The sequence below is a fragment of the Berghia stephanieae genome, chromosome 2 (assembly GCF_034508935.2).
Source record: "Berghia stephanieae isolate SIO BIC M18660-M18661 chromosome 2, UCSD_Bste_1.3, whole genome shotgun sequence".
Lineage (NCBI taxonomy): Eukaryota > Metazoa > Mollusca > Gastropoda > Nudibranchia > Aeolidiidae > Berghia > Berghia stephanieae.
Window position 1 is genome coordinate 23,692,844 of NC_088361.1, and position 25,499 is coordinate 23,718,342.

At 35.5% G+C, this 25,499-nt stretch overlaps 1 protein-coding gene and 1 long non-coding RNA gene across 2 annotated transcripts in view; one reads left to right on the forward strand and one right to left on the reverse strand.

Moving 5' to 3' along the window:
- The window catches only part of LOC144964531 (uncharacterized), a 16,915-nt gene extending 6,896 nt beyond the window's left edge, over positions 1-10,019 (forward strand). The window contains exon 2 of the long non-coding RNA XR_013643868.1: positions 8,454-10,019. This is a non-coding gene — a long non-coding RNA (uncharacterized LOC144964531). The remainder of the gene's footprint in view (positions 1-8,453) is intronic.
- LOC144964530 (uncharacterized protein C2orf42-like) overlaps positions 1-23,454 on the reverse strand; it is a 25,127-nt gene extending 1,673 nt beyond the window's left edge. Inside the window, exons 1-8 of the mRNA XM_078898950.1 lie at positions 23,279-23,454; positions 14,906-15,673; positions 14,292-14,427; positions 8,421-8,576; positions 6,299-6,493; positions 5,577-5,681; positions 4,559-4,767; positions 2,063-2,207 (exon numbers count right to left, since the gene is read on the reverse strand). Of these exons, the coding sequence (XP_078755076.1) occupies positions 2,063-2,207; positions 4,559-4,767; positions 5,577-5,681; positions 6,299-6,493; positions 8,421-8,576; positions 14,292-14,427; positions 14,906-15,673; positions 23,279-23,281 (1,717 nt within the window). The 5' untranslated portion in view covers positions 23,282-23,454. The remainder of the gene's footprint in view (positions 1-2,062; positions 2,208-4,558; positions 4,768-5,576; positions 5,682-6,298; positions 6,494-8,420; positions 8,577-14,291; positions 14,428-14,905; positions 15,674-23,278) is intronic.
- Positions 23,455-25,499: the final 2,045 nt, after the last annotated feature.

A 25,499-nucleotide genomic window follows, 5' to 3' on the forward strand; every position in this document is an offset into this window, starting at 1 on the left:
TTATTGTAATGCTCTGTTGTTTGGCGTTTCGCAATACAATCTGAGACGTCTTCAGATTGTCCAAAACAGCGCTGCCAGACTAGTAGTATTCATGAAGCGTAGGTGCGACTCTGCCGGACCTCTACTTCATGACCTGCATTGACTGCCTGTTGAGAAAAGGATTAAATTCAAAGCTTGCGTTTTAGTGTATCGTTGTCTTGAAGGTACTGCCCCTTCCTACCTTTCGGAACTAATTGAAAGATATTCAAAACCCCGCCCCTTACGTTCGGCCAGTGATTCCACAAAACTAGTTGTCCCTCGAATTCGGAAAAATGCTGGAATGAGATTCTTTTCTCATTTTGGACCCTCTATTTGGAACGCCTTACCGCAGAGCATTCGTGAAAAAGAATCTTTGTCTATTTTTAAACGTTCGCTTAAAACATATCTGTTTCAATTTTAGTAGATGGTATGAGAAGCAAGATAGGTTTGGTTTGTGTTGTGCGTTGTGTTGTGTGTGTGTGTGTACTTGTGTGTGTAAATGATTATGTTTCAGCCTAAGTAATTTGTAATTTAAGCGCTTAGAGTCTGGTGACTCGGAGTTATAGCGCTAATATAAGTTTTCAGCATTATTATTATTATTATTATTAGGGATGATTTGGTGTTATTTATAGTAGTAGTAGTGGTAGGGATGATTATGTGGTGGTGGTTGTAATAGTAGTGGTGGTAGAGATGTTGATGTAGTGGTTTTGGTGAGTGTTTTTTATTCGGTGATGATAATAGCAATTTCTCAAAAGGAGGAAAATTTCTCGATCTATCGATCAAACACAAGCAAAGTGTAAAAATAACAGGAACATAGTTTTGTATTATGTAATGTATTACTATTTCTAGTTTAAATCCATTCTTATCATGAGACATAAATTTACTTTTTGTAAACATTTAATGAATTGTCCTTTCAACGTGTTTAAGGCCTACAATGTTATTCAAATAAAAGGCCAGAAAGTGTTGTTTTGTTTTGATTTTTACTTTATAAAGCAGGCTAGAATATCTCTGTTACCGAAACCTAGTGGTTACTCAACTTATAAATACAACCCAAGGATTTCTCAAATTTAAAGCCATGGTCCAAAGGTAAAAAGAAAAAAGAGCAAACTAAGCCAATCATCATTGCTTTATTCTAATATATTATCTCTGTATAACCAGATGATTTAATGGATGGTTGCGAAAGAAAAAAGAAAAGAGATAGAGAGAGAGAGAGAGAGAGAGAGAGAGAGAGAGAGAGAGAGAGAGAGAGAGAGAGAGAGAGAGAGAGAGAGAGAGAGAGAGAGAAGTGGGGGATAAGAATAATTTATGTATTGATCTTATGAGTTCTATATAATAAAAAAAAATAAAGAAGAAAAGAGAAATAGACAGAAAGGCAAAGGGAAAGAGGAAAAAAAAAAGAGAGAGAGAGAGAGTGAGAGAGAAAGAGATTAAAAAGGCAACAGTTAGCTACAACCGAGAAAAAAATCCAGACCCATTTGTCCCTCCCTTTCCCCTTCAACCATCAACTAACTAATCAAAGAGCACCACTGGTCTTCTGAGTCCATTGTGACATCTGGTGTCATTCTGTCTGGCCCGACGTCATAAAAACGGGACCGTCACCAAATTTCACGAGGCTGAGCACAGGTGGCAAAATATGACAAAAGACATAAAGGTGATTTTGAGGAAAATGTTTGACATGGCAAATTCAGCGGAAAATTTCTGAGAAATTCTCAAAATCCCGGATAATCACTGTTTAGTTATCCAAAAAATTTGAAAAAGGAGGAATTGTGATGGGGATGGGCAGAGATAGACTACCATTTAGACGGAAGATTCTCAGCCCTGATACATACACATAAACAGACAGACAGACAGAACGATACGATTTATTTACTGGGACAGCAGATAACCATATAAGAGGATGACAAATGATGGTGATGATGATGATGATGATGATGATAAGGCTGCTATTAAGAAAACATATTTTCTATACCAGACTTTGTGGAACCAAAAATAAAACAATCTGCTTGCAAGTTGCAAAATCGATGGTTTAACCTTTCCAATTTACCTGTTTTGAGAAATGTTTTCAGCTCAAATGGCCGTATTGGTGTCTTCCCTTTGGTAGCATCAAATGTGTCACCCTGTGGTGTCTCATAAGGATCAAAAGTACCATCTCGGTTTTGAACGAAGCTTCTAGCCAAATCCAAACTTGTCTGGAAATAATAGTAATAATAATAATAATAATAATAATAATAATAATAATAATAATAATAATAATAATAATAATAATAATAATAATAATAATAACATATACTTATATCAGTGATAATAAAGAACAAACCCTAATTTGAAACAAAACATTTCGCTTCCTCAAGCCTTCATAACATGATAGTGGCAATTTTTCACAAAGGAGGAAAATTTGTCAGCCATTCTTACGAACTCAAACAGAGTCCATGACACATTATATACAAATTATCAAATTTAGAAAGTATAATATTATATATTACACCACTATTATCCACAAATCCATTCCAAGCATAGGACAACACTTAACCTTTAATGAGTACTTCATAATGTTATTATCTTTTCTACATTTTTATGCCAACAAAATTAATTATAAATGCTACAAACTTTTGGCTCAAAGGTCACACCATTCTCATGCCTTCTGCTAGAACTCATTGGTTACTGTAACCTGGTGCTCATGCAACTTATCAATTAGATTCATAAATTTAAGCAACTTGCAAAAAATAGTAATTGAAATTAATGCAAAAACAGAAAAACAAAAACAAAAAAAATTAATTAAAATACGCCATTGAACAACTCTTTGTCGTTCACACTTCTTCCTCATTTATTAAAATGATTTTGTGAGCGCTGGAACCTCTCATTAAACATTAAACAATTGTAATGATCAATCCTAGAAAACATGAAAGATGAAAAAAAAAGTTTTAACAAACCTATCACATTGTCCAATTCTTCTAATTTCACAATACAAGGCTTTACATAAGTAGTCAATGTGATACCTCATGGGAAGCAGGTAGTCAAAAAATATACCCAATTTTTTAGCATTGCCGTTAAAATAATCGTTTTCATTTTCAATAACTAATAAGAATGATCCAAGTTATTGTATTCATTTTTAAGGGATAAGATAGAGTCTCTGCCTTTTCTTAATTCACTTTTAATTTACCAATAACATCCAGTCTTTTATATTATCCAAACATTTTTTTTAACGGCTTGAACCAGAAAGGAGATATTAGAGGGCTTGCAAGATTTATGAAGCGGAATGTCATCAGCATACACATAGAAATTAATGTCATACTTTCCAATAATATCCCACAACAGTTGCGTATATATTGTGTACAGTAATAGACTGAACACTGAACCATAAGAAACTCTATAAAGTAACTTAAAAGGAGAGGACTAATTCTAATTTACAATTAATGACTGTGAACTGTTATTCAAATAAGACTTAAACCACTGAAGGACATTTCAAGAGATTCAGAGTGGTGTTTGACAAGAATCGAGAGGTAGATCGTGTCAAATGCCACACTCAGATCCAGAAGAGCAAGAATAGAAATGTTGCTGTTATAAACAGCACACCAGGTCATTTTTAATTTTTGTTAATGCAGTCTCTGTATTATGTTGTTGCTTATATACAGACTGGCAGGCTTCAAAAAGACTATTGTTACTATTTTAAAAATATAGAGCAGATTAGAAACTGGCCTAACATTTTTAAGCTTTCCAGTTAGAAATTTTCAATAAAGGAGTAATAATAGCATGATAAAACAGAAGCAATTCCTGTTTTAGGATTGGTTTTGTTTTTAAAGATTTTACAGCGCTTGCAACACGTTTAGGTATGTATAGGTAATTTTTAGTGCAAGAAGAAAATGAGATTCAAGATTTACAATTAAAAGCATACAAGAAAATGTAACACAAAAGGGAATGATTCAAATAGGAAACAGAAGTAGATTCCAAGAGCACATCATCAGTGTATTTAGATTAACATCACCTAAATCCCTGATTTGCAAGGGAAAAAATATCTCCCAAAACTATAACTATACATTTGACTGTAAGACAAAAAGCAGGCCAGAAAATAGATCAAGCCTGTAAATCGTCTTTCGAAAATTCTTTAAGGAAAATTTACAAGACATGGTAAAATATTTAAGGTGTTAACGAAATGCTTTCGAGGTCATACATGTATTTCCATGGGCAATAAATATTATTGCAACATGAAGGCATATCCCTAAATTTGGTGACAAAACAGCAATAATTCGAAATGTGACTTTGATCAATATTCAATCGTGTGATGTACTAGGTTAGTAAATATTTTATTCATCTCTACATGATCTCCAAATGAGGGAATTGTAATAATAACAGCAAACAACACCAAAAATAAATATAACCCCAAATAGCTGTATTCATACTCAAATTATATCACTTTTTAATTTAGGGCCAACAAAACTTTTTTTTAATTAAAAAAATTATGTCCCCTTCCCTTAACTACTATATCTAAAAAGGTCCACATAAGTCTAAAATTTGAAACGGCAGAGAAAATGATAAAACTTACTTCTGGCGTATCAAAGATCTGTTTGACTTGGGCCAAATTGGTGATGTGCCATGTGTATTTAGTAAATGCACCCAAAGGCAAAGCCTCTTTTCGAATAAATCCTGTAGTAAAATTTGGCAGACGCTTTTTACGCAGCCCAGTAGAAATTCTTTGTTGCAAACAGTCAAAGAACATTTGAGGAGCATGAAAGACAAGAGGGTCTGGAGTACCTGAAAACAAAACATAACGTGATTATTAGAAAAAAAAATTTATTTGTTGAAGGCACAATTTCATAAAGGCCTGATTCAAATTAGTCGTCAGACAATTACCTTCAAATACTTAATGCCTAAAAAATATATATTATAACTATGAATAACATAATATTATATTACATTAAGGTGATGATTTACCAGTTAACCCCCCCCCCCCCCCCCCCCTCTTTGACCTTGATTGTGGGGAAAAAAAAACTCTCAAAAAAATTAAAAGTTAATTCTAAATCATAATTTTTCAAAGAATTGAAATAGGAGATAATAAAAACAGTAAAAGCTGACCAAAACGTATGACAAGTTAGCATATACAAATTGTCAAATGAATTCGGAAAATCTTTTGCCATGACCAGAACACATAATTATTTTTCCTTTAGTGGCATTTAAATTGTAAAATAATAGTTGTGTTTATCATTTTCATGCTATGTTAAGTATTTAAGGTTTGTACTCCATTTCATAGGAAGTAGTTAATAACAAAATTTACAAATGCCATCTATTTATACTTGCTTATCAAATAAAGTGAATACTTGAGTTAATGATGAGCGGTCCCATTGTTTGAAATCTTCCCTGAACTATATAACTATACATGAAAAGAAATTTTGGGTGAGGTAAGATCATTTGAAAAAAAATTAATTATCATTCCCAGTTACATCAGTAAATTTACAGAACCATTATGATAGCCTGTACCCATTGCAAATAATTAAGACAACATTATGCAAAGAGGTTTAATATCAATCCAACTGAAACATTCACAGAAGCAAATTAAATCCTACCAGGAAAGCCATAGTGCATTGTTTGGTTGATCCGCTCTGTAACACTGGCTAACCACTCAGTGAATGAAATAGAAACAGACTGTTCATCCACTGATATTTGAGTACCTGAAAAAAAAAAAGATTCTAAGTATTCGTTAAAATATAATTATTTTAAACCACCCAAAATAAGTATATTAAAGGAGATTTTGCCCTTAAATAACAAGGCATCAAGAAATATCAAAGAAATAGATACAAATGTTCTCAAAGTGCTTTATAAGGATCCCAAGCCAACAGCAATATTGAAATATCTAGGACAAAATTTGACACCTGTAAGGAGTAAAGAGCTATTACAATTTTTCTTCTTGATAAAGACAACACTGTCCAGGTACTCGTTTTACACCTGGGTGCGATGAGTCCAATGAGAGAACGTGAGTAAAGAGCCTCACCTTTGCAAAGTATTAAACCAGAAACCTAAGGCACAGTGTCATACCAAAAAACATAATAGCTGCAAAGAACTATTTATTTCATTACCAATCTATGCAACAAGCCTAATTTCTCAGGTTTGATAATTTATTTCGAGAGAGCAGATCAGTAAAATGTTGAAGATTTGCATTTTATAATGTTGGAGTGGTGCTATAACAGTAAAACAAAAATATTGGGGAAATCAGAGGACGCTAAGTATGAGGCTGAAATCAGGAGGATGGATGCATTGGCTATTGCTTGGAGTGAACTATTGTTCTTACCTGTTTTCTTTTGAATTTGAGATTTGGTCTGTTGAGAATGAGCAGTTTGTTGAAGGTGTTGAGGATGACCCTGCTGAAATGGATACTGACTCGTTTGTTGTACATGTTTTGATTGGCTTCCCTTCTGATTGGTTACAATAGGAGGAGATGGTCTTTTTTGTTCTTGTAATGTTAGTAATGCACTACTTGCTTGCACTGAAAATAAAAAAATAATAGCACAATTTAAAAAAAAAAAAAATGTATGGAAGTTTCACAAAAACCATGAAATTGAGGGACAAAACTATATTTAAAAAATAAAAAAAGAAATCAATGAAACTTGTTGCTAATCTATTTTTAAATCAATACTCTCAACCCCACCTCCCCTTTCTCTCAAAGACCATTTCCTATGCTTGATATATCCGGTGAACATGTTGAGTGACCTGTAATCATTTAGCAAGGACTTGGGTAGTCTGCAATATAAGCTCCAAAGCATAGCAATGCCAATCTTATGAAAATCTTTGGGCTTCGTTTTGGTCCAGAAGTGGCGCAAATTCAAGGCAAAATATGGGACACTGTGATTTCGTGTGCTATTTTTAAAAAATTCATTGCGACGCTGTTTATAAATAAATATGACTGAAAGTTGGCACACGATTAGTAAAGAAGTCATTTTAGATTATGTCAAAAGGCAAAACTCATGGAATCACTAGAAAACCGTTAAAAACAGATGTTTGCCCTTTGAGTGAAATATTTCTAAAACTATCAAGAGGAGAGATTTTGCCGTTAATAAGGTTATATATGCAAATTTCCTCTATTTATATTTCAAATTTCATCAGAATATGATAAGTACCTTCCATGTATCATCACAAAACATCAACCCCATTTGTGATTCAATGAAAGAGAAGAGGAGACTTTATTGGCAAAATCGCTTGAAACGCAAATTGACGTCAGCGAGGCAAGGCTGTCAGGTGGTCAGACTTCTACCTGATTAAATTTGACTTAAAAAGTGGCTAAATAGAAACTTGCATGGTTTTCACTACTAAGACTGACCCCCTTAAAAAAACTAATTGAATTTGATAAACAAAAAATGAATAGACTAGGATAAATGCCACTGAGACAAAAATATATAAAATTTAATAAAAGAAATAAAATTCCATATTTGGCCAATTTTGGTCACACGCGTGGTCATCTGGCAGCTCTGCCGCGAAAGTCTGAAGACCCACCTCTCTCGCTTTTTTGGCACTTATTTTTCATTATGTCATAGGGGTGTTGACCTTGTCGACTCTCGCATTTTGTCTTGTTAATCATTTGATAATTCGTATTTTTAACAATCTTTGTCCCCTTTGAAATAGACTCATCCAATTTCTCTTTTCCTCACAGTAAATTAACACACACACTCTCTCCTAGAAATAACATGTCATGGTCTCACAGACTTTTTTGATTGATAATAATTTAGCAGTCATTTTTCATATCATCTGTATGGGTTGTTAACACAAAATTACACTTCGGAAATGTTCCAAATGATCAATATTATGTAGAATTTTAAAACAAAATTACAGTTGACCCTAGCCATATTACTCTAAAACTATACAAGTTAGAACTCTTCTTATGTCTTCATCATATTTTCTGAGAAATTTGCCATAAAATTGCCTAGTTTCAATATCATATTCCATGTAGTAAGCGAGATACTGCCGCAAATCAGAATAAAAAGCAGAAAAAATATTTTCCGGGTTTTTTTCTCTTTGTGAGTCATCCAAATAAATGACACCTTTGAAACTGCATAACTTTTTTATTTATGAATGGATTCTCAAAATTCAAAAAGATTTTTACTCAGCGGAGAGAGGGATTTGATTTAAACGCAGTATTTCCAACACAAAAAAAAAAAAGAAGAAAATTTTTTTTTTTAATTTCATAGTCATTGCTACAAAGCAGAGGTTAAAACCATTTTCTTTAACCCAGAAGACTTAAAAATGTTAAGAGGAGTAAATTTTATGTGTATCTATTTAAAAATTAAGTGGGGGAGAGGGAGGGTGGGGGGGGGGGGGGGGGGGGGGGGGTAAAGGAATGAGAGGTATTGGAAACCATTCAGATATTATCAAGATATAAATCACTTGAAAGTTGGATGCCATTCAAGTTTCAAACACACCTAAAGGGTCATCCTTTTTAACTTTCTTTTCAGGACTTGACACAAGCAGATCATCATGAGAAATAATGACCTCCATTGTATCTGTATCGGTGAGAACAGTCAGCCCTTCTTCAGCAGGATGCATGGGCAGTACTTGACGCTCTGGACTAATGGATGCTGCATGACAAAAAGAATAAAGATTTTTTTAAAAATTATGATCATAGTTTATAATTCACTGAATTCAAAATCCGATCTGCAGACAGCATATTTCAAGTTTCGTTTTCACTCAAGTAGCCTTGTCGATCAAATGTTAGAGCACCTGATACATATCAGGGGTGAGAATGACTGGTCACTAAAAAGGAGGAAATTTTTCAGCGCTTAGATCAAGAACCATCCATGCAAAAATAACCTACAAATTTAAATTTCATTAAAAGTTATTGTGATGCAATCCAAAATGTGTCTCCCAGCAATTTCTGACATCACTCGGAGGAATTTCAAAAACTGAAAGTGTAATTATAACATGGTGGTTTTAGTAATGGTAGTGGTAGGGATAATGATGTGGTGGTGGTTGTAGTAGTTATGGTAAGGATGATGATGTGATGATGGTTGTAGTATTAGTGGTAGTCGCCACATACATTTCCCGTATTCACAGATTCACTAATGCCCACATCCCATTGTTTCAAGTTGACCAGTGACGCCAACTTAAAATTTGGCTCACATAAATTTCAGAAACAATTCCAAACAATTTCAATGCTTAAACAGGAATTTCTGCAAACAAAATGTATTCTATTGAGATCTATAATCATCTTAATACCCCTTGTTTCAAATCAAGTAAAGTTCCAAAACCAATTTATGACGTATAAAATATCAAAATGAATGGTAGGTGTGGTGGTAATAATGATATGATGGTGGCTGTTGTAGTGGTGGCAGTAATGATAATGTATGTGGTTGTGGTGGTTGCAGAAGTGGTGGTGGTGATATTGTTGTGTTGGAGGAGGTTGTAGTAGTGGTGGTAAGGATGTTGTAGTGATTGTTGTTTTAATGGTGATAGTGTTGTGATGATGTCGTAGTGGTGGTGGCAATGATGGTGATGATGATGATGTGGTGGAGGTGGTTGTAGTAATGGTGGTGCTTCATGAAATGATGGTGTGGCGATGGTGGCGGTTGTAGTAGTCGTGGCAGTGATGATGATGATGATGATAGTGGTGGTGGTGGTGATAAGGTGTGTACTTGAAGGTGAAAAGAGAGAATGATGGCTGATGTGAAAAGGATATGATCCACTTTATAGATTTAGGTTTGTCTGACAGAAGGAAAGATAGTGTGTGTTTGTGTGTGTGTGTGTGTGTGTGTGTCATTGTTAAGTACATGAAGATGATAAGTGAAAACTTATTGAGGCTAAAGAACGGGGTGCACTTTACTGATTTGTGTGTGAGTGTGTATGTGTGTATGTATGTGTGTGTGTGTGTGTGTCATTGTTAAGTACATGAAGGTGAAAAGTGAAAACTTATCGAGGCTAAAGAACTGGGTGCACTTGACTGATTTGTGTGTGTGTGTGTGTGTGTGTGTGTGTGAGAGAGAGAGAGAGAGAGAGAGAGAGAGAGAGAGAGAGAGAGAGAGAGAGAAGAAGAGAAGAGACACAGAGAGAGAGAGAGAAGAGAGGAGAGAGAGAGAGAAGAGAGAAGAGAGAGAAGAGAGAGAGAGAGAGAGAGAGAGGAGAAGAGAGAGAAGAGAGAGAGAGAGAGAGAGAGAGAGAGAGAGAGAGAGAGAGAGAGAAGAGAGAGAGAGAGGAAAAGAAGAGAGAGAGAGAGAGCTCAAAGTGAATGTAGTGATGAGTACAGAAAGATGAAAGTGAAAAATTAACAAGACTTAAGAACTGAGTGAACTTTATTGATTTGTGTGTGCATGTGTATATGTTTGTAGGTCATTTCAGCAGCACTTAAAAAAACATATTGACCCTACACCTCGAAACGGTATTAAGTCGGGATTTTCAATTTTGTTTTTTTTGTGCCCAATCAAAGCTTGTTTTATGCCTAAAAATTTGATACCAAATTTTTAAAATTCTGATTATTCATTGCCGAGATATGACCGATAGAAGTAGGGAGAGTGTAAAAGTCAAGTTTTGAGGAAATCGACTTTGAAGTTGAGGCACCTTTTTCACGCAGTCGAATCAATGGGCAAAGGTAACTCCTTGGATACGGGCATTGAAAATTTAACAAGAGAAATAAAATTTGGCATGAGCTTAGAACAGACATTTAATAATACGCACATAAATTTTTACAATAATCCAATTGTTACTTTTGTAGATATTTATTATTATGTAAGATGCTCTTGAATTAATAAAAACAATAAATAAATGCATGCAGCTTCATGAAATTGTTCACTTGTTGACGGGTTTTTGACATTTAATTAAACAATCAATGAAATAAGGATTATTATTATGACATTTTTGTTTTATTTAATAGAGGAAATCGATTTCAAAGTGTCAAAAGTTAAAGAACAGCTACACTTTTCAGCACAGTTTGAAACAATGTAAAGCCGGGTGGACAGAGAGAGAAATATCAAGAAAGAGGATGAGAGAGCAAGGAAAAGAAACTTGCATGCACACAAACACACACACGAATACACACAAACACACACGAATACACACAAACACACCACGAATACACACACACACACACACACACGAGAGAGAGAGAGAGATATGAGAGAGGAGGGGGGGGAGCGCTTGTGCATTGAGGAGGACAGGAGGGAAAAAGTGTGTGTGTGTGTGTGTGTGTACGTGTTTGTATGTTGAAAGAAACACGCGGGGAGGGGATAGAGAGAGAGAGAGAGATAGAGAGAAAGGGGGGGGGGGGGGGGCGCTTGTGCATTAAAGAAGGCAGGGTGGGAAAAGTGGCTGTGTGTGTGTGTGTGTGTGTGTGTTGTATGTGTGTGTGTATGTGTTGTATGTGTATGTGTGTGTGTGTATGTGTTGTGTTTGTATGTGTGAAAGAAACACGCGGGGGGGGGGGGGGGGGGGGGGGGGATGGAGAGAGAGCGATTGAGCTAGGTATAAAGAAAGGGTTGGAGGGGAGGCGGAGCAAAGAATTGGTAGGGATAGTTATAGAAAAGACCTTTGTTTCATAAGAAGTCAAAGTCAATCAATTGGAAACATATTGACCAATGAGATTGCATTTGAATAAAATTAGACTTGTCAAATCATTTGTTACATTGCTTCCATTTTGAGTCAGTTGATAGCTAGAGGAGGAGGGGTGGGGCTTATTTTGACCTGCATGAAATCTTGTAATTGAATCTTCTTCTTAGAGCTAGAACTCCCAGTTGTTTAGGACATGTCACTAGTTATCATCTCACCTTGTGGTCAATTGTCAGCTATTTAATTCTCCTCCCCTTTTGCTTAGCGTTCGCAAACATTGTGGATTGTTTTAGCCTACCCCACCCCAAACCCTTCCATAATTCGATGAAAATGAACATCTCTCTCTTCCCCCCCCCCCCCCCCACCACTATATTTCTCTTTATCAAAAATATCTTCCTCTCTCTTTTGCTCTGTATCTGACGTTCTCTCTCTCTCTTTATCGTAGGCAATCTCTAAGTCGATGAAACTGTTGTTACTAACAAAGTAATATAAAGTAATTTAAATAACGTTAAGACTTAGCTAGTGTTAAATTTCCGAAAGATAGGTACTTCGCCTCATTATACAATGCAGTTAGACAAAGAAAAAAGAACACGTGGTGTGTATCAAAATGAGCAAACACACACACACACACTACACACACACACACACAAAGCATGCACGCGTTGACCATGCCGAACTTTAAGGCGCATGTGATAAGTTTCGACCAATGAGAATCTCTTATTTGTAAGGTTGTTAGGGAAAATGCTAATCTTGTTTACAGTTTTTAAAGTTCATTATTGGTTGAACCATGTAACTGCCGATTTAGCCATGCATTCTCTGAGACACGCCCTTTGCTGTGATACCTAACATGTTATTGGTCGGAGAAAGCACGTAGTATTATTAAGCTTTGGAAATGGTGGCTATCTGAGAGAAAGGCAACTCTCGTGTTGAATGCGTTACTGATAGTTGTATTTTAAAACTTGAAATTACACAACTTATCGCATATATTTATGTTGAATTATTATGTTTTTGTGTAGAAAAATGAGTGTAGTTTCTGAAACAACCAAAAACTGAAATTTGATAATTTTGACCTTTTCCACTTTAAATCCGATTTTCTTTGTTTTCCAAATCCTGACTTAATACTGCTTCGAGGCGGAGGGTCACATATATGGGGCTGTAACAAAATATAGATTTAAGTAAGATCAAAAGCACCGGTGAAAAAGAGACTGGTTCAAATAGGGCTCACAAACGGACTCCAAGATCAAACTATCAATGTAGTTAGTTTGAGGTCACCTAAAAGTCTCACCAAGGCACAAGCACAGAATCCTTGTGAGATAAATACAAAATTTAGAACAAATCTAACGTCACACAAAAGAGAGGTGATATACGAGGACAAACATATCATCTCCCAAAAACGACTATACATTTAATTGTTTCCCTCCCTGCCAATGAATCCGGAAAAAAGGATCAAGCCAAGACAAAGGCAGAAAGCAACTCTGATCCATGCAAATCAAAAGATCCCACCAGGAAGATGATGTGATAGTGGTGCTTGCACTAGAGGTGGTACTGATTACAATGAGGGCAGTGGTGATGTGGTTGTGGAGATGGTGTTACTGATGATGATGTGATAGTTGCTGTCGTAGTGGTGGTAGTTGTGGTAGGGATTGATGGTGGTGATGTCATGATGGCTCAGGGGTGAGAATGACTGGTCACAAAAATGGAGTTCAAGACCTATCTATGCGAAGATAATGTATAAATTTGAATTTCAATATAAATTTACTGAGATGCAATCAAAAATGTTTCTCGCAATAATTTCTGACACCACTTGGAGGAATTTCAAAAGTTGAAAGTGTAATTATAACATATTGTAGTAGTAGTAAGAAAAGATGGCTGTAGGGATGATGATGTGATGGTGGTTGTAGTAGGGTCGTGATAAGGATGATGATATGGTGGTTGTAGCTGTAGAGATGTTGGGAATGATGGTGTGGTGGTGGTTGAAATAGTTGTGGTAGGGATGATGTGGGGTGGTTGTAGTAGAGATAGTTGGGATGATGTGATGGTGGAGGATGTAGTTGTATTGCTAGTAGGAATGATGATATGGTGGTGGTTGTTGTAGTAGTGGTGGTAGGGATGATGATGTGATGGTAATTGTAGTAGTAGTGGTTGTAGCTGTAGTGGTAGCGGTGGTAGGGATGATGATGTGGTGGTGGTTGTAGGTAGTAATAGTGGTGGTGGGGATGATGATGTGGTGGGGTTGTAGTAGTAATGATGATAGAAATGGTGATGTGATGGTTGTTGTAGTACAGGTGGTGGTTGTAAAAGTAGTGGGGATAGGGATGTTGATGTAGTGGTTGTGGTGAGTCTTTTTAAAAGGCGGAATAGTATGGTGATGGGAGGAGATAAACCACCATTTAGGCGGAAGATTCTCAGCCCTGACATATACAAATAGACGTGGATCAGTCCAAATATACATCAGCATCAGATTTTACCACCCCCCCCCCCCCCCCCATACACACACACACACACATCCAACAGTGACAGAAAATAGGTTAGTTTGGTTTAATACTAGATCTCTGTAAGCCCATCATCCCATTCAGAGACTAACAAGCAATAACTAATACCCATTAAAAGCTATAAAAGTTTTAGTAGACTCATGTTCCACAAGCCAGAAGATTGAAGATCGACTAGATATTAACGAAATTTGAACTCTATCAGAACAATATCAATAAATAAGACACTTTATTACAAACACAAGTTATTAGCAAATAAAAATTACTCACAAAGCCCATTGTGATCAAGATTCACAAAGTGTGCGAACTCCTCACTCAGTTTCTCATCACTCGCAAAGGCGCAAATGCAGGCATAGTAATGAACACACCGCTTTGAAAAGTCATCTCTTGCAACAGAATTTCTCATCTGAGGATAAGTATAAACAAATTTTCATAACTCAGTTTGATAAATTAGAATGGTATTAGATTGGTGCTCATGGTAATAATTGATGTGATCCACTCCATGATACCATTTATAATGGAGCTGTTAAAAATACTGCATCACCGGAATATCCAGCATTATTTTGATCATGGATCACATTCCTCAATTTGTGGCTCAAATTGTGCTGTTTATGTTTTAGAATATCATAATGCTTATCACATAGCTGAAGGACTTCACTAGTGAATTGACAGAATCAATGACAGACAGAGATCAGTGGAGAGAAAAAAATCATGAAACTTCCAAAGCCTGGGACAGACATGGAACTTGAAGAATAAAAATGCATATCAATCTTTATTATCATGTGCAACTTAAAGAAATTGGCAGTTTGACTGATTTCATTTTTTCTTCGATACAAATATAAATAAAAATATTATGTACAGCTTATGTAAACAATTTACATTACCTTGTATGTTCTGCATGTGCATTGAAACTTGTATTCTGTTTGCTGTCTGTTCCGGGTTGTTTCGAAAAAAGCACAGTGTAAAAAACCAAGAGGTTGTTTTGCAGTGACTTTACATTTCACAGCCATTATATTCTTGGTCACTCTTTGAACAACTGGTCCTGAAGTTTCGGTTGCTAATATCCATATTGCCTGTTTTATTTCATTTGTAACCGGCAAAGTATTAAGTACAGAATTCTTTAAACCAATTGGTTGAGCCTGTTGAGTACAGTTAATAGCTACACGAATATGGACACAAGGATCTTCACGACCTTTAAGAACAATATTTGAAGTTTCTGATTGTCCACTTCTGTTGCAACTTTCAACACAACACACTGCAGCAGCACTCAAAACTGTTGTATCTAGCACAATGGCAGGGTTGCCATCAACATCTTGAAAATATGGAAGCTGGACAAACCCACGATAATCTGGTCCACGGTCTCGTAATCTTACAGAATAAAGTTGAGATGTAGATCCAGTTATTATCTTCACAGAATCTGCACTGTGACCCTTCTTCCTTTCTCTCTCTTTGAAGACCACATCACAATCCTTATTTTTGCAAATCAGGCCCCTAGTACCATTGAATGTGCCACATTTAGGACATTTGCGGACGCCTCGAAGAGTTGGTTTTCCCAAATCTCCAAAGGGATGTTTACGTTTGGCAAGTGATGATGATGTTTCCTGAGTCCCAGTGAGTCCACTTGGTTCTGATAAAATGCATAAACTACTTTCCTGTGGAAGATAAGAATATTATCATTCTAATAATTTAATATAAAGTGATGGACATAACTGAGCTTAAAATAACTATGTTATACAGGCAATTTGCATGTTAGGGACAAGATATTTCACGGACGGAGTTTATCTTAAATGTTTAAAATTACTAATGATATAGAGGAGAAAAGTCGAGACCAGCCTCAAAGTTTATCTTAAGCCTGAGTTTATCATAACGGACTGCAGTGAAGTGTAAATAACTCTGGAACCAATTTTGTCATGGAGAAAAAAATAAGGTATCAAATTAAATGTTTTTTTATGCCCCATCCACCTGACTGGGTAAAAAATAAGATGATTTGAGTTTGAAAATGTTTATCAACAAAGTGCAGCAAAGTGCCTAGTCAGGACGAAGAAATAGAAAAAGAAACTACAAAACAATCCAATTCGAATATGGAAACCCGAGTTTAAAAAAAAGCTGGCTCTATTTCTCCAAACCCCGAGGAAAATAAACTTGAACTCTATTTCTCCAAATGGTCGGCTAGCCTCCATTAGCTGATGGGTTACAGACGCGATATCGATTCAAAAGTAAATGCTCAGAGTGGACAGGGAATTCTCACAAATCATCAAGCGTGTTTTAGGCACATTGTTGATAAAGACAGATTTTATTAAAAAGTTGTGCTATCGCGAATACCCCATGGCGCGTTCGTTCACTTTTGCACTTCGCGTTGCACTATCAAAGAGAGAACAGAAGTAAACCTAAATAACAAAGCCAAAGTCTCATGACGGGAATGAAAGATAGTTTAGCACAAACTTGAGATAGAAATCTAACAGAAAGTTGGGAATAAAAGACAGCGCCTAAGCCCGTGATGTTATGAATAGCCTATATGTAGGCACTTAAATGATGAGCTAAATCTGTGTCACAGTTCTCCCTTTCTTCTGTGTGACCGCTAGTTATCCTTTGTGAGCTGCAGGCTAAAACCATGACTCGGTTAAATTGAGATATCTCTGGTATTTATTTACAGAATTTGATAAATTACATACCAAAATAAAGGTCATTGAACGCTTTTTCATTTCGTACAATTGCCGTTTCCCTCCTTAAATTCATTTAGAAAATATTGTAATGGAAAGATAGCTTAATTTTAGTGGGCAAGAAAATCAAGCCGTTTATCATCATTCATGAAAAAATTTCCTTGAAACATAAATAATCATAAATTTCAATAATTTTCCTTTCCAATGATACAATTTTCAAATGTCAAAACTGCTTCCAGGATACCCTTTGAGCATTCCATAAAATCACACTCATTTCAAAATCTACCAAAGTAACGCCATTTCAGCTTGGACTGCCGTGGTCAGCGTCGTTCATTGGCTCCTAGCCTCGTGACGTCACAGTGTTTCAGGGGAATCCCCTATCGTTTTTCTAGTCAGCTGGTGCCCAAATTCAGGCTGATTCCTGTAGTACTATACTAGATAGAGAGGTGGGCCTTTGGCTTACCAACCTCCGCTGAACGTCCAATTTGCCTTGAGAACACATTCAAGTAAAAGATAATTTTTTCTTTTTAAACCTACCTGTTTCAAAAACTAGCATCTTTCAACTTTCTAAGAAACATTTTGATTTTTCAGAACTTTAGTTCGTTAAAAATACCAGCCAATCTGACCAGTTGAGTCGAATGAAAACGAAATTTTGTTGTTTACACGGTTTAAAGGAAATGCCGTAAATAAGCATTCATGGACTTCCTGTGTTGTTTTTACAGTGTCACGTGACCGTTTTGAGAAATTTGTCGTCTGCTACAAATAATTAGACCGGTGGGGGGTAGATATTTTCGTTGGAGCAGAAAAAAAGTGAGTATTATTTCTGTGAGAGTGGAGGGTGGGGGTGGGGTGGGGGTTGCATGAAGACGAAAGGGAGACGTGTCGCTTGGTGACCTTGGTGACGTAGAGTATGTCAAGGATGCTGGCAGGTGTTCTTAACCCCTTAACAGCGAAGCTAATTTTTTGCTTTCAGATAATAGTTTGCTTTTAATTTTATTATTGTTAACGGAGAATACGGCGTTTCCACCAAGAGAGCAGTCAGACTATCGCAACTCGGACTTCAATTGTCTATAATCGTTTTGCCGTTACTTGTCTTTTGATGAAAGAAGATTTGGTGTTAGGTCAAAGATCGAATTTCGCCGCTAAAGGTTGCATTGCTACTGGGTTTGCTCTCTTCCCCCCCCCCTCCTTTTTTTTTCTTCTTTTTTTTTTCAACTTATTATTGTTGATTGCCATTTCCTTTTTTATGATTAGCAAGTGCCTTAGGAGTCTCACAGGATGCAGGAGTACTGCAATTAACCCTTTGCCAGTGACACTGATTTTTTTGTTTTCAAATAAAAGTCTTCATTTATATTATTTTTTAATGCAGAAAAAAAAAAAAAGTTTCCACCATAAGAGCAGTAAGAATATTGATAAAAAGCGCTTAGAGCACGTTGGGTGGATATTGCCCTATATAAAAGCTCAAATTTTTAAATTGTAATTGTTTTTTTTTGTCTTTTGATGAAAACGGTAAGATTTTATTTTTGGTCCAAGTAAGATTGATATTCGCCTTTAAAAGGTTAAGTTGTTTTGTTTTTTCAGGTTTTTTGTTTTGTTTTTCAAATGCGGATACACTGTTTCTTCCTTTTTTATCCTCAACTGGCAAGCTATCGCTGTACTTACCTGCATGGCTTACACACACAAAAGGATACATCTAGGTCACAAAACCTTACATCCAGGTCACAAAATCAGACAACTAGGTCACACATCAAGACATCTCTGTTTCGTTTGTTCCAAGATAGCAAAACAAACCAGACGTCTTGGAGTTCAAAAGAGCTTTCCATAAAATATTTGGTATTTGCAAGACCCCAGAAACCAATTCCCGATACAGCTCTTGTGCACGGTTACTTATGACCTTGATTTCTTTCGTACCCACCCCCAAAATCCCACTTATTGTGTGTTATAGGCAGAACATAATAAATAGCTGGGCTGCCACATGCGTGACTAAATTGGCCAAAGAGAGAATCTATAATTTGGCATTAGACACCCATTACCTGATGTCTTGGTTTTTAATCCTAGCCTAGTGAGAGAGAAAAAACAAAACAATCACACATGTATCTGCAAACAGCAGAACGCTTTCATTTTACATTGAGATGGGAAGGGGAAGGGATAACACTATGACAAGAGAGAGAGAGAGAGAGAGAGAGAGAGAGAGAGAGAGAGAGAGAGAGAGAGAGAGAGAGAGAAAGATGGGCGGGGGGATGGGAAAAGATGAAAGAAACAATGGGTTGCCTGATGATGTAGATCAAAGGATTGTTACAGCGGTGTTCACGGTGCGTACTTCGTGAAATTTTAACCTTTTACAGTGACACTGATTTTTTTCTCCAGATTGCTTATGCAGAATAAATCGTTTCCACCAAGAGAGCAGTAGTAAGAGTAGATTTCGACTCTGGCTTCAATCCAAGCATCAGTAACACACTTTATAGTCACCTGGAACAACTACAAAAGACATCTAACTTCTACGTCATGGCACAAGACCGAAGGGCTAGAGCTCAGGTGGTCGCTGGTTCGGATAAGTAAGTAAGTAAGTAAGACTCTGGCTTCAATTAAACTATAAATCGCAAAGCTTGTCTTTGATAACATTAAGACTAAGATCTGGAGTTTGGGGAGTGTAAGAAGGAATCTCGCTATTAATGATTAAAATTGTTATGATTTTTTAAAAAAATAACACACACACACACAAACACACACGAGCGCGCGCGGTCACGACAGCGAGGACCATCTATTGCTTGTGTTGCAACGGTAAACCAGTTTACGTGTGCGTAGATCCTGAGGCTAGATGCCCCGTTACCGTGTACTCCCAAAAAACAAAAAAAACAAAAAGAAAGAGAAACACACACACACACACAGTCTCGCATACGCTACAAACTAATTTTGCGCACCAATTTTTACTGCACTAATGCACCAAATTGCATACCTATCTAGGCACACTTTTTTCCGTATCTTTTTCTCAATAAACTTTTTTAAAAACCTTTGTTTTGTTTTTTTGCGACGGCCACCTTGTAAACAGACGTAAACTCACACGATTTCGCGAGGAATGAATCATGAAAAAAATTTAGGATATAATTTCAAACACAACTTTTGAAATTCATCAAGGATTGTCTAGTCCTACCGAATGTTTTTTTTATAGAAAACAAATGCATCTTCAAATCTAAACTGCTTTTGACGGTAAGCGGTAAGTTTTTTTGTTGTTTTTTTTTCTGTCCAAACGAATGATTAGTAAGGATTAAGAAGCTAAGTATTGGTAACCCCGGCGCACCTCTCTAGTAATTTTGGGGGTGTTTTTTTTTTAAGGCTAAGGTATATAAAAATTGAATAACTCTGCTTCTATAGAACCTAGAGACAAAATTCAAACGGTTTTATCTTTGGGATGGCATACTGCATCATACACTGCGTGGAATCAGCGCTATTTCAGTTGGAACTCCCAAGGGACCAATAACCCTCTCTGCTCGCTACCTGCGTGAGGTCATTGGAGTTCAACTGGTATTAGGCAGTGCCGTGTCCAATGGGGGCAATTATGGATATTTATGGTCTTATAATATGTCTGTATAGCGGGGAAAACAATAACAGACTCTTTCACTTCATTACTTTGATTTGAAAAATCAGTTGTCTTTCTAAACATCAGTGAAAATTTGACATTCTTGTGGTTAATAGTTTTCTTTGAATATCACAAATTGGTGATCTAATTTTAAGTGCTTGTAAATTATGGTGCACTTAAATAAAAAATTTGTTATTCAAAACTCAGCGGCAGTATCTCAAGAATTTTAATAAATATCAAAAGTACACATATGCATCTATGTTCCTGTGCAATATTATTATATTGGCAGTTGATTTTCTTGATTTATTCATGGTTTAGTAAGTTCTGTATATTGTTTTTACCAATTCCGTTCCTCTCAAACAGTTGTGTTGATCATAACAGTAAACTGATATGATTTATGTCTTTATGTGGTAAAATAACTCATAAAGATAATATTTTATTGTCCAGTAAAGACTAAAAACCAATATTGTGTATGATGTCAATATCTCAATTTACTATCAATCTGCCTATAAAGTATGACTTCTTTACAAGAAAAAAATCAATCACCCAACAAGGTTACTGGACATGCTACAAATATTGCAGTAACAATCATCAATTACAACTAACACTAACCACTGGTACTGTTAAATTAGATGATTTGCTCAAACAGACGGACATAGTATGTGGACAAAAGAGGATTCAAAATTATGAGGGCATATAGTTTATTCCAAGTAGTAACCTTTTTCTCTTAATTGACCAACTACATTCAAAACGAACACACTGTCCATACAGGTTATATAGAATCATCACCTTTCCTTCAAGAATACACATTTAGTCATTGTCTTTTAAAGTCATCTGATATACCATTGAACTCCAGTCAGTCAAATTTAGAGATAAAACAACTGAATAACAATCAGAGTCAAATCAGTACAACACCACAGACATACCACAGAAAGGTCATCTAATTTATGGGATATCACTGCCATATATATCTGGACGCTTCAGTCTATAAAAAGTTAACATATTCACTTGTGCACAAAAGGAGAACTTGAACTTACATTATATTACTTATTCAACATGCAAGAATACCCTAAACATTGACACCTATATGACACTATAAAGTCAGCATTTCCTGAGACAACCACACAAAAGCAGTACCGTATACATCTTCAAACTATAATGCCTAACAGTCATAAAAAAAAAAAAATTGACTTGCATCGTAAGGGATTTAAGTATAGAAAAAAATTATCAAGTCATTAAAAAGTTGGCTTTCAAATGTGCCCAAAACTCATAATATTTAAACCAGTTAAATGCTTAAAAAATAATATTAGTATTATTTTCGTCTAATGGTTTATATTTTATTCCTAAACTGATATTTGGACATAATTCATGGCATGGAATACTATGGGAGAGAAATAAGGATCTCACCAAGTCATGCCAAATATGAAATTTACAATAAAAAATTCATATCTTTTAAGGTTTTACTGCCCGGACAACAAAACTTGGCATGTGTCAAGATCATCAATTTTACTTTATAATGATGCTTATTTCAAACATTTTCTGCCGCTGGGAATTAAATTATTGATATGCAAATTACAACAAATTAATTTCATTGATAGCTCAAAAACCACTAAATTGACACCTCTCTTATGAGCAGTCTTAAGAGGATACATTATTATCAACCATGGCATATGATGAAAGAAACCCTTGCTTTGCTTGTGGTGAGGGAACAATTTTCATATTTGTGTTAGCAACTGAGCAATACCATGAAATATTGCAACAATTAATTACCATCAGCGGCATCACAGATTCCCCCTGACCGCTATCTGTTCCACCCATGGGCTGACTCCACTAATGGGGTCAGGTTGACCTAGCACTGAAATACCACTCAGAGGGGGAAATGCCACGCAGTGCATAGTAAACCAGCTTTTATACTGTCATTTGAAAACTGAATTTTCATTTGAGTGCCTACTATATGATATGAGTGAATGATGAGGAGTTATCATTCTCATACTCAATGTCATTACACATTACATATTATTATTATGAATGGAAGTGGCAATTGCCAAGGAGTGAGTCCTTGGTAGTTGACGGTTCATCAATTGCCAAGGAGTCAAATTGGAACTCTTCAGCCGCATGTGGTGATTTCAGTCAGGCCTCAATCAGCTGCATGTGGTGATTTCAGTTGAGCCTCGATTTGCGCGCATACGTATCTCGAACCCCGTCACTTTCTTTTCTTCCATTCGCCATTCACTCATTCCTTGTCAATATTTGTGAATCAAGGATCAAGACAACACTTGTTGGCATTAGTTTTTAATTTTTATGTCTTTTCACGAATTCCAAGATGAGTTAAAATAATATCAAACAAAAATTACTGTTGATTTCGGATTCAGCGGGGGGGGGGGGGGGGGGGGGGGGGGAACAGAAGGACGAAGTGGCAAATCCCTGCCAAGATGTCCTAGATTAAAAAAGAAAAGTTAGATTTCCTTTATTTTAAAGGAAATATACTGCACATCGTCTTAATACGGAATAATTAACGTAAAATATTTGTGCAACAAGATCAATCCGTGGCATTAATAGTAAATAGTTGATGATCTACCAACTGGCAAGGTCCGTAGCCGTAACAAAAAGAGAAAATATGAGAGAGAGAGTGAGAGAGAGAGGAAATGACAGAGAAATACATACACAGAGGAAAAAATGGCAGAGGGAAAGGAGAAAATGACAGAGAGAGTGTGTGAGAGAGAGAAAAAAAGAGAAAATGACACAGAGAGAGAAAGAAGAGTAAAAGAGAGTATTAATTAATATTGATATTAATACTACATAACATCACTCTGTGGCAATGCATCACTTCGTGACACTAAAGGTACTCCGTGGCAGTTAAGAGTACACATGCGTAGTTGATGAACTGACACGGTCCTTGGCAATTGACGATTTGACAATTGTCAAGAAGGTCCTTGGCAAAAATTGTAATTGACGCTACCATTATGAATATGTACTTGTACCCCTCAAAAAAATATTTGTGAGGATAAGACATTACAAACCATTTTCGTGTCTCTTTAAACAGGGATAGCTACTGAGTCCATAAGATAAAAGTCAGGCTGGTACTTGAGGCTTTAGTGGGGTACTGAACAAACATTCGGCTTTCTTTAGTTTTGAGTTGGATTGTTGTTGTTTTCATTCGAAGACGCCATATTGCAAGTTTCAGAATCAGTAAGACATGACAAGGTCGAGGATTGGTCATATCCGGGTAAGTTATAAGTTAGTTTTTTTCATTGGCTAGTATACCGAAGTGTCTCACGCCAGATGACGAGTAGCTGATTTCTTGACTTATTGCCTTGAGTTGTCAGTTGGCAAATTATGTCCTTCGACATCGATGTAATCGTGGTGTTTTTCTGCATCTCCGCTGCCTCTGATGATGTTGTTGTTGATGATATTATTATTATTATTATTATTATTATTATTATTATTATTATTATTATTATTATTATTATTATTATTATTATTATTATTATTATTATTATTATTATTATTATCATTATTATTATTAATAATAATAATGATAATGACGACGACGACGATGATGATGATGAGTGTGATGATTATGATGATGATGTATTATTATTATTATTATTATTATTATTATTATTATTATTATTATTATTATTATTATTAATAATAATAATAATAATAATAATAATAATAATAATAATAATAATAATAATAATAATAATAATAATAATAATAATAATAATAATAATAATAATTAAAAGCATGAGTTTTAGTTTATCTGTCTGGAAAACATTGCCCCTACCTACAGAAATATTTCACAACCCGATCTTTGAGTATCTCCAATGACACCATCCGTTTGGCAAACCCAAGCATTCGTACAAGGGCGGGAATAAGGTCCGTTTCTCATTTTGGCTCATCTATATAGAACACCATTCCACAGAGCATCCGGGAGTCCAAATCATTGTCTGTGTTCAAGAAATCCTCGAGAATATTTCTTTTTCGATGTCATGCATTTTCTTTGATATTGCTTTGTATTGATGTAAAGCGCCAAGAGCCTCATGGTTGGGGATACCACGCGCTTTATAAGTCTTATTATTATTATTATTATTATTATTATTATTATTATTATTATTATTATTATTATTATTATTATTATTATTATTATTATTATTATTATTATTATTATTATTATTATTATTATTATTATAAAAGCATATGGGCTACAAATCTCAACAATAATAATAATAATAATAATAATAATAATAATTATTATAATAATAATAATAATAATAATAATAATAATAATAATAATAATAATAATAATAATAATAATAATAATAATAATAATAATAATAATAATAATAATACAAAACTAAATGGAGCTGGAAATAGCGAGTAAAAATGTCCATCAACCATATATTGACAAAATTAAAAGGATGAATCCAATAAGTTTGATATCCGGACTGCCTGCTTTACATTCTTTAATTTAGACTTGATGTGTCTGAGAAAACTTACAATGAAATTTGCCGCCTTTAGTCGGTATTACATTTTACTCATCTCTTCTTCTTCTTCTTCTTCTTCTTCTTCTTGTGGAAACCTCCAGTATTATCGAGGATCACTCCACAGTTTGTAGGGTTTTACATTGTAAACTTGTTAAAACTCTGCACATAATACTAATGAAAGATACATAGATTAAAAAGTCACGTTATGAACTCTAGTAATCGCGTGAAGGCATGTTGGCAACCGTTTTCAGCCACACTTCAGCTGGAAGGCTATTCCATAGTCGGGCAGTGGAAGGGAAAAACGAATACAGGTGGGCGTCTGTTTTTGATGTTGGGATGGTTACTCTTGCTGTGTGTCCCCTCGTAGTTCTTGTGCCGATATCTTTAATGTCGTTTGGAAGTTTAAGGCACGCCTTTTTGTAGAAGATCTTGTGGAACAATTTAAGTTTATCTATCTTTCTTCTCTTTACCAGAGGTTCAAGGCCAATCCGTTGTGTTATTTTAGACGCACTTGAGAAAGGATCGAATATGTTTGTGATGCGTCTTGCTGTTTTTCTTTGGATGTTTTCTAAGGTGTCGATGTTTTTCTTTGTATATGGGTCCCAGTCAATTTTATTGATGGCTTTAATGCATTTCGACTTTGTTTTCTTCAACAACAACACACACACACACAAAAAAAAAAAAAACAAACAAAAAAACAAAAAACAAAAAACAAAAAAAAAACACAGCAACAACAAAACTTTAGTTTTTA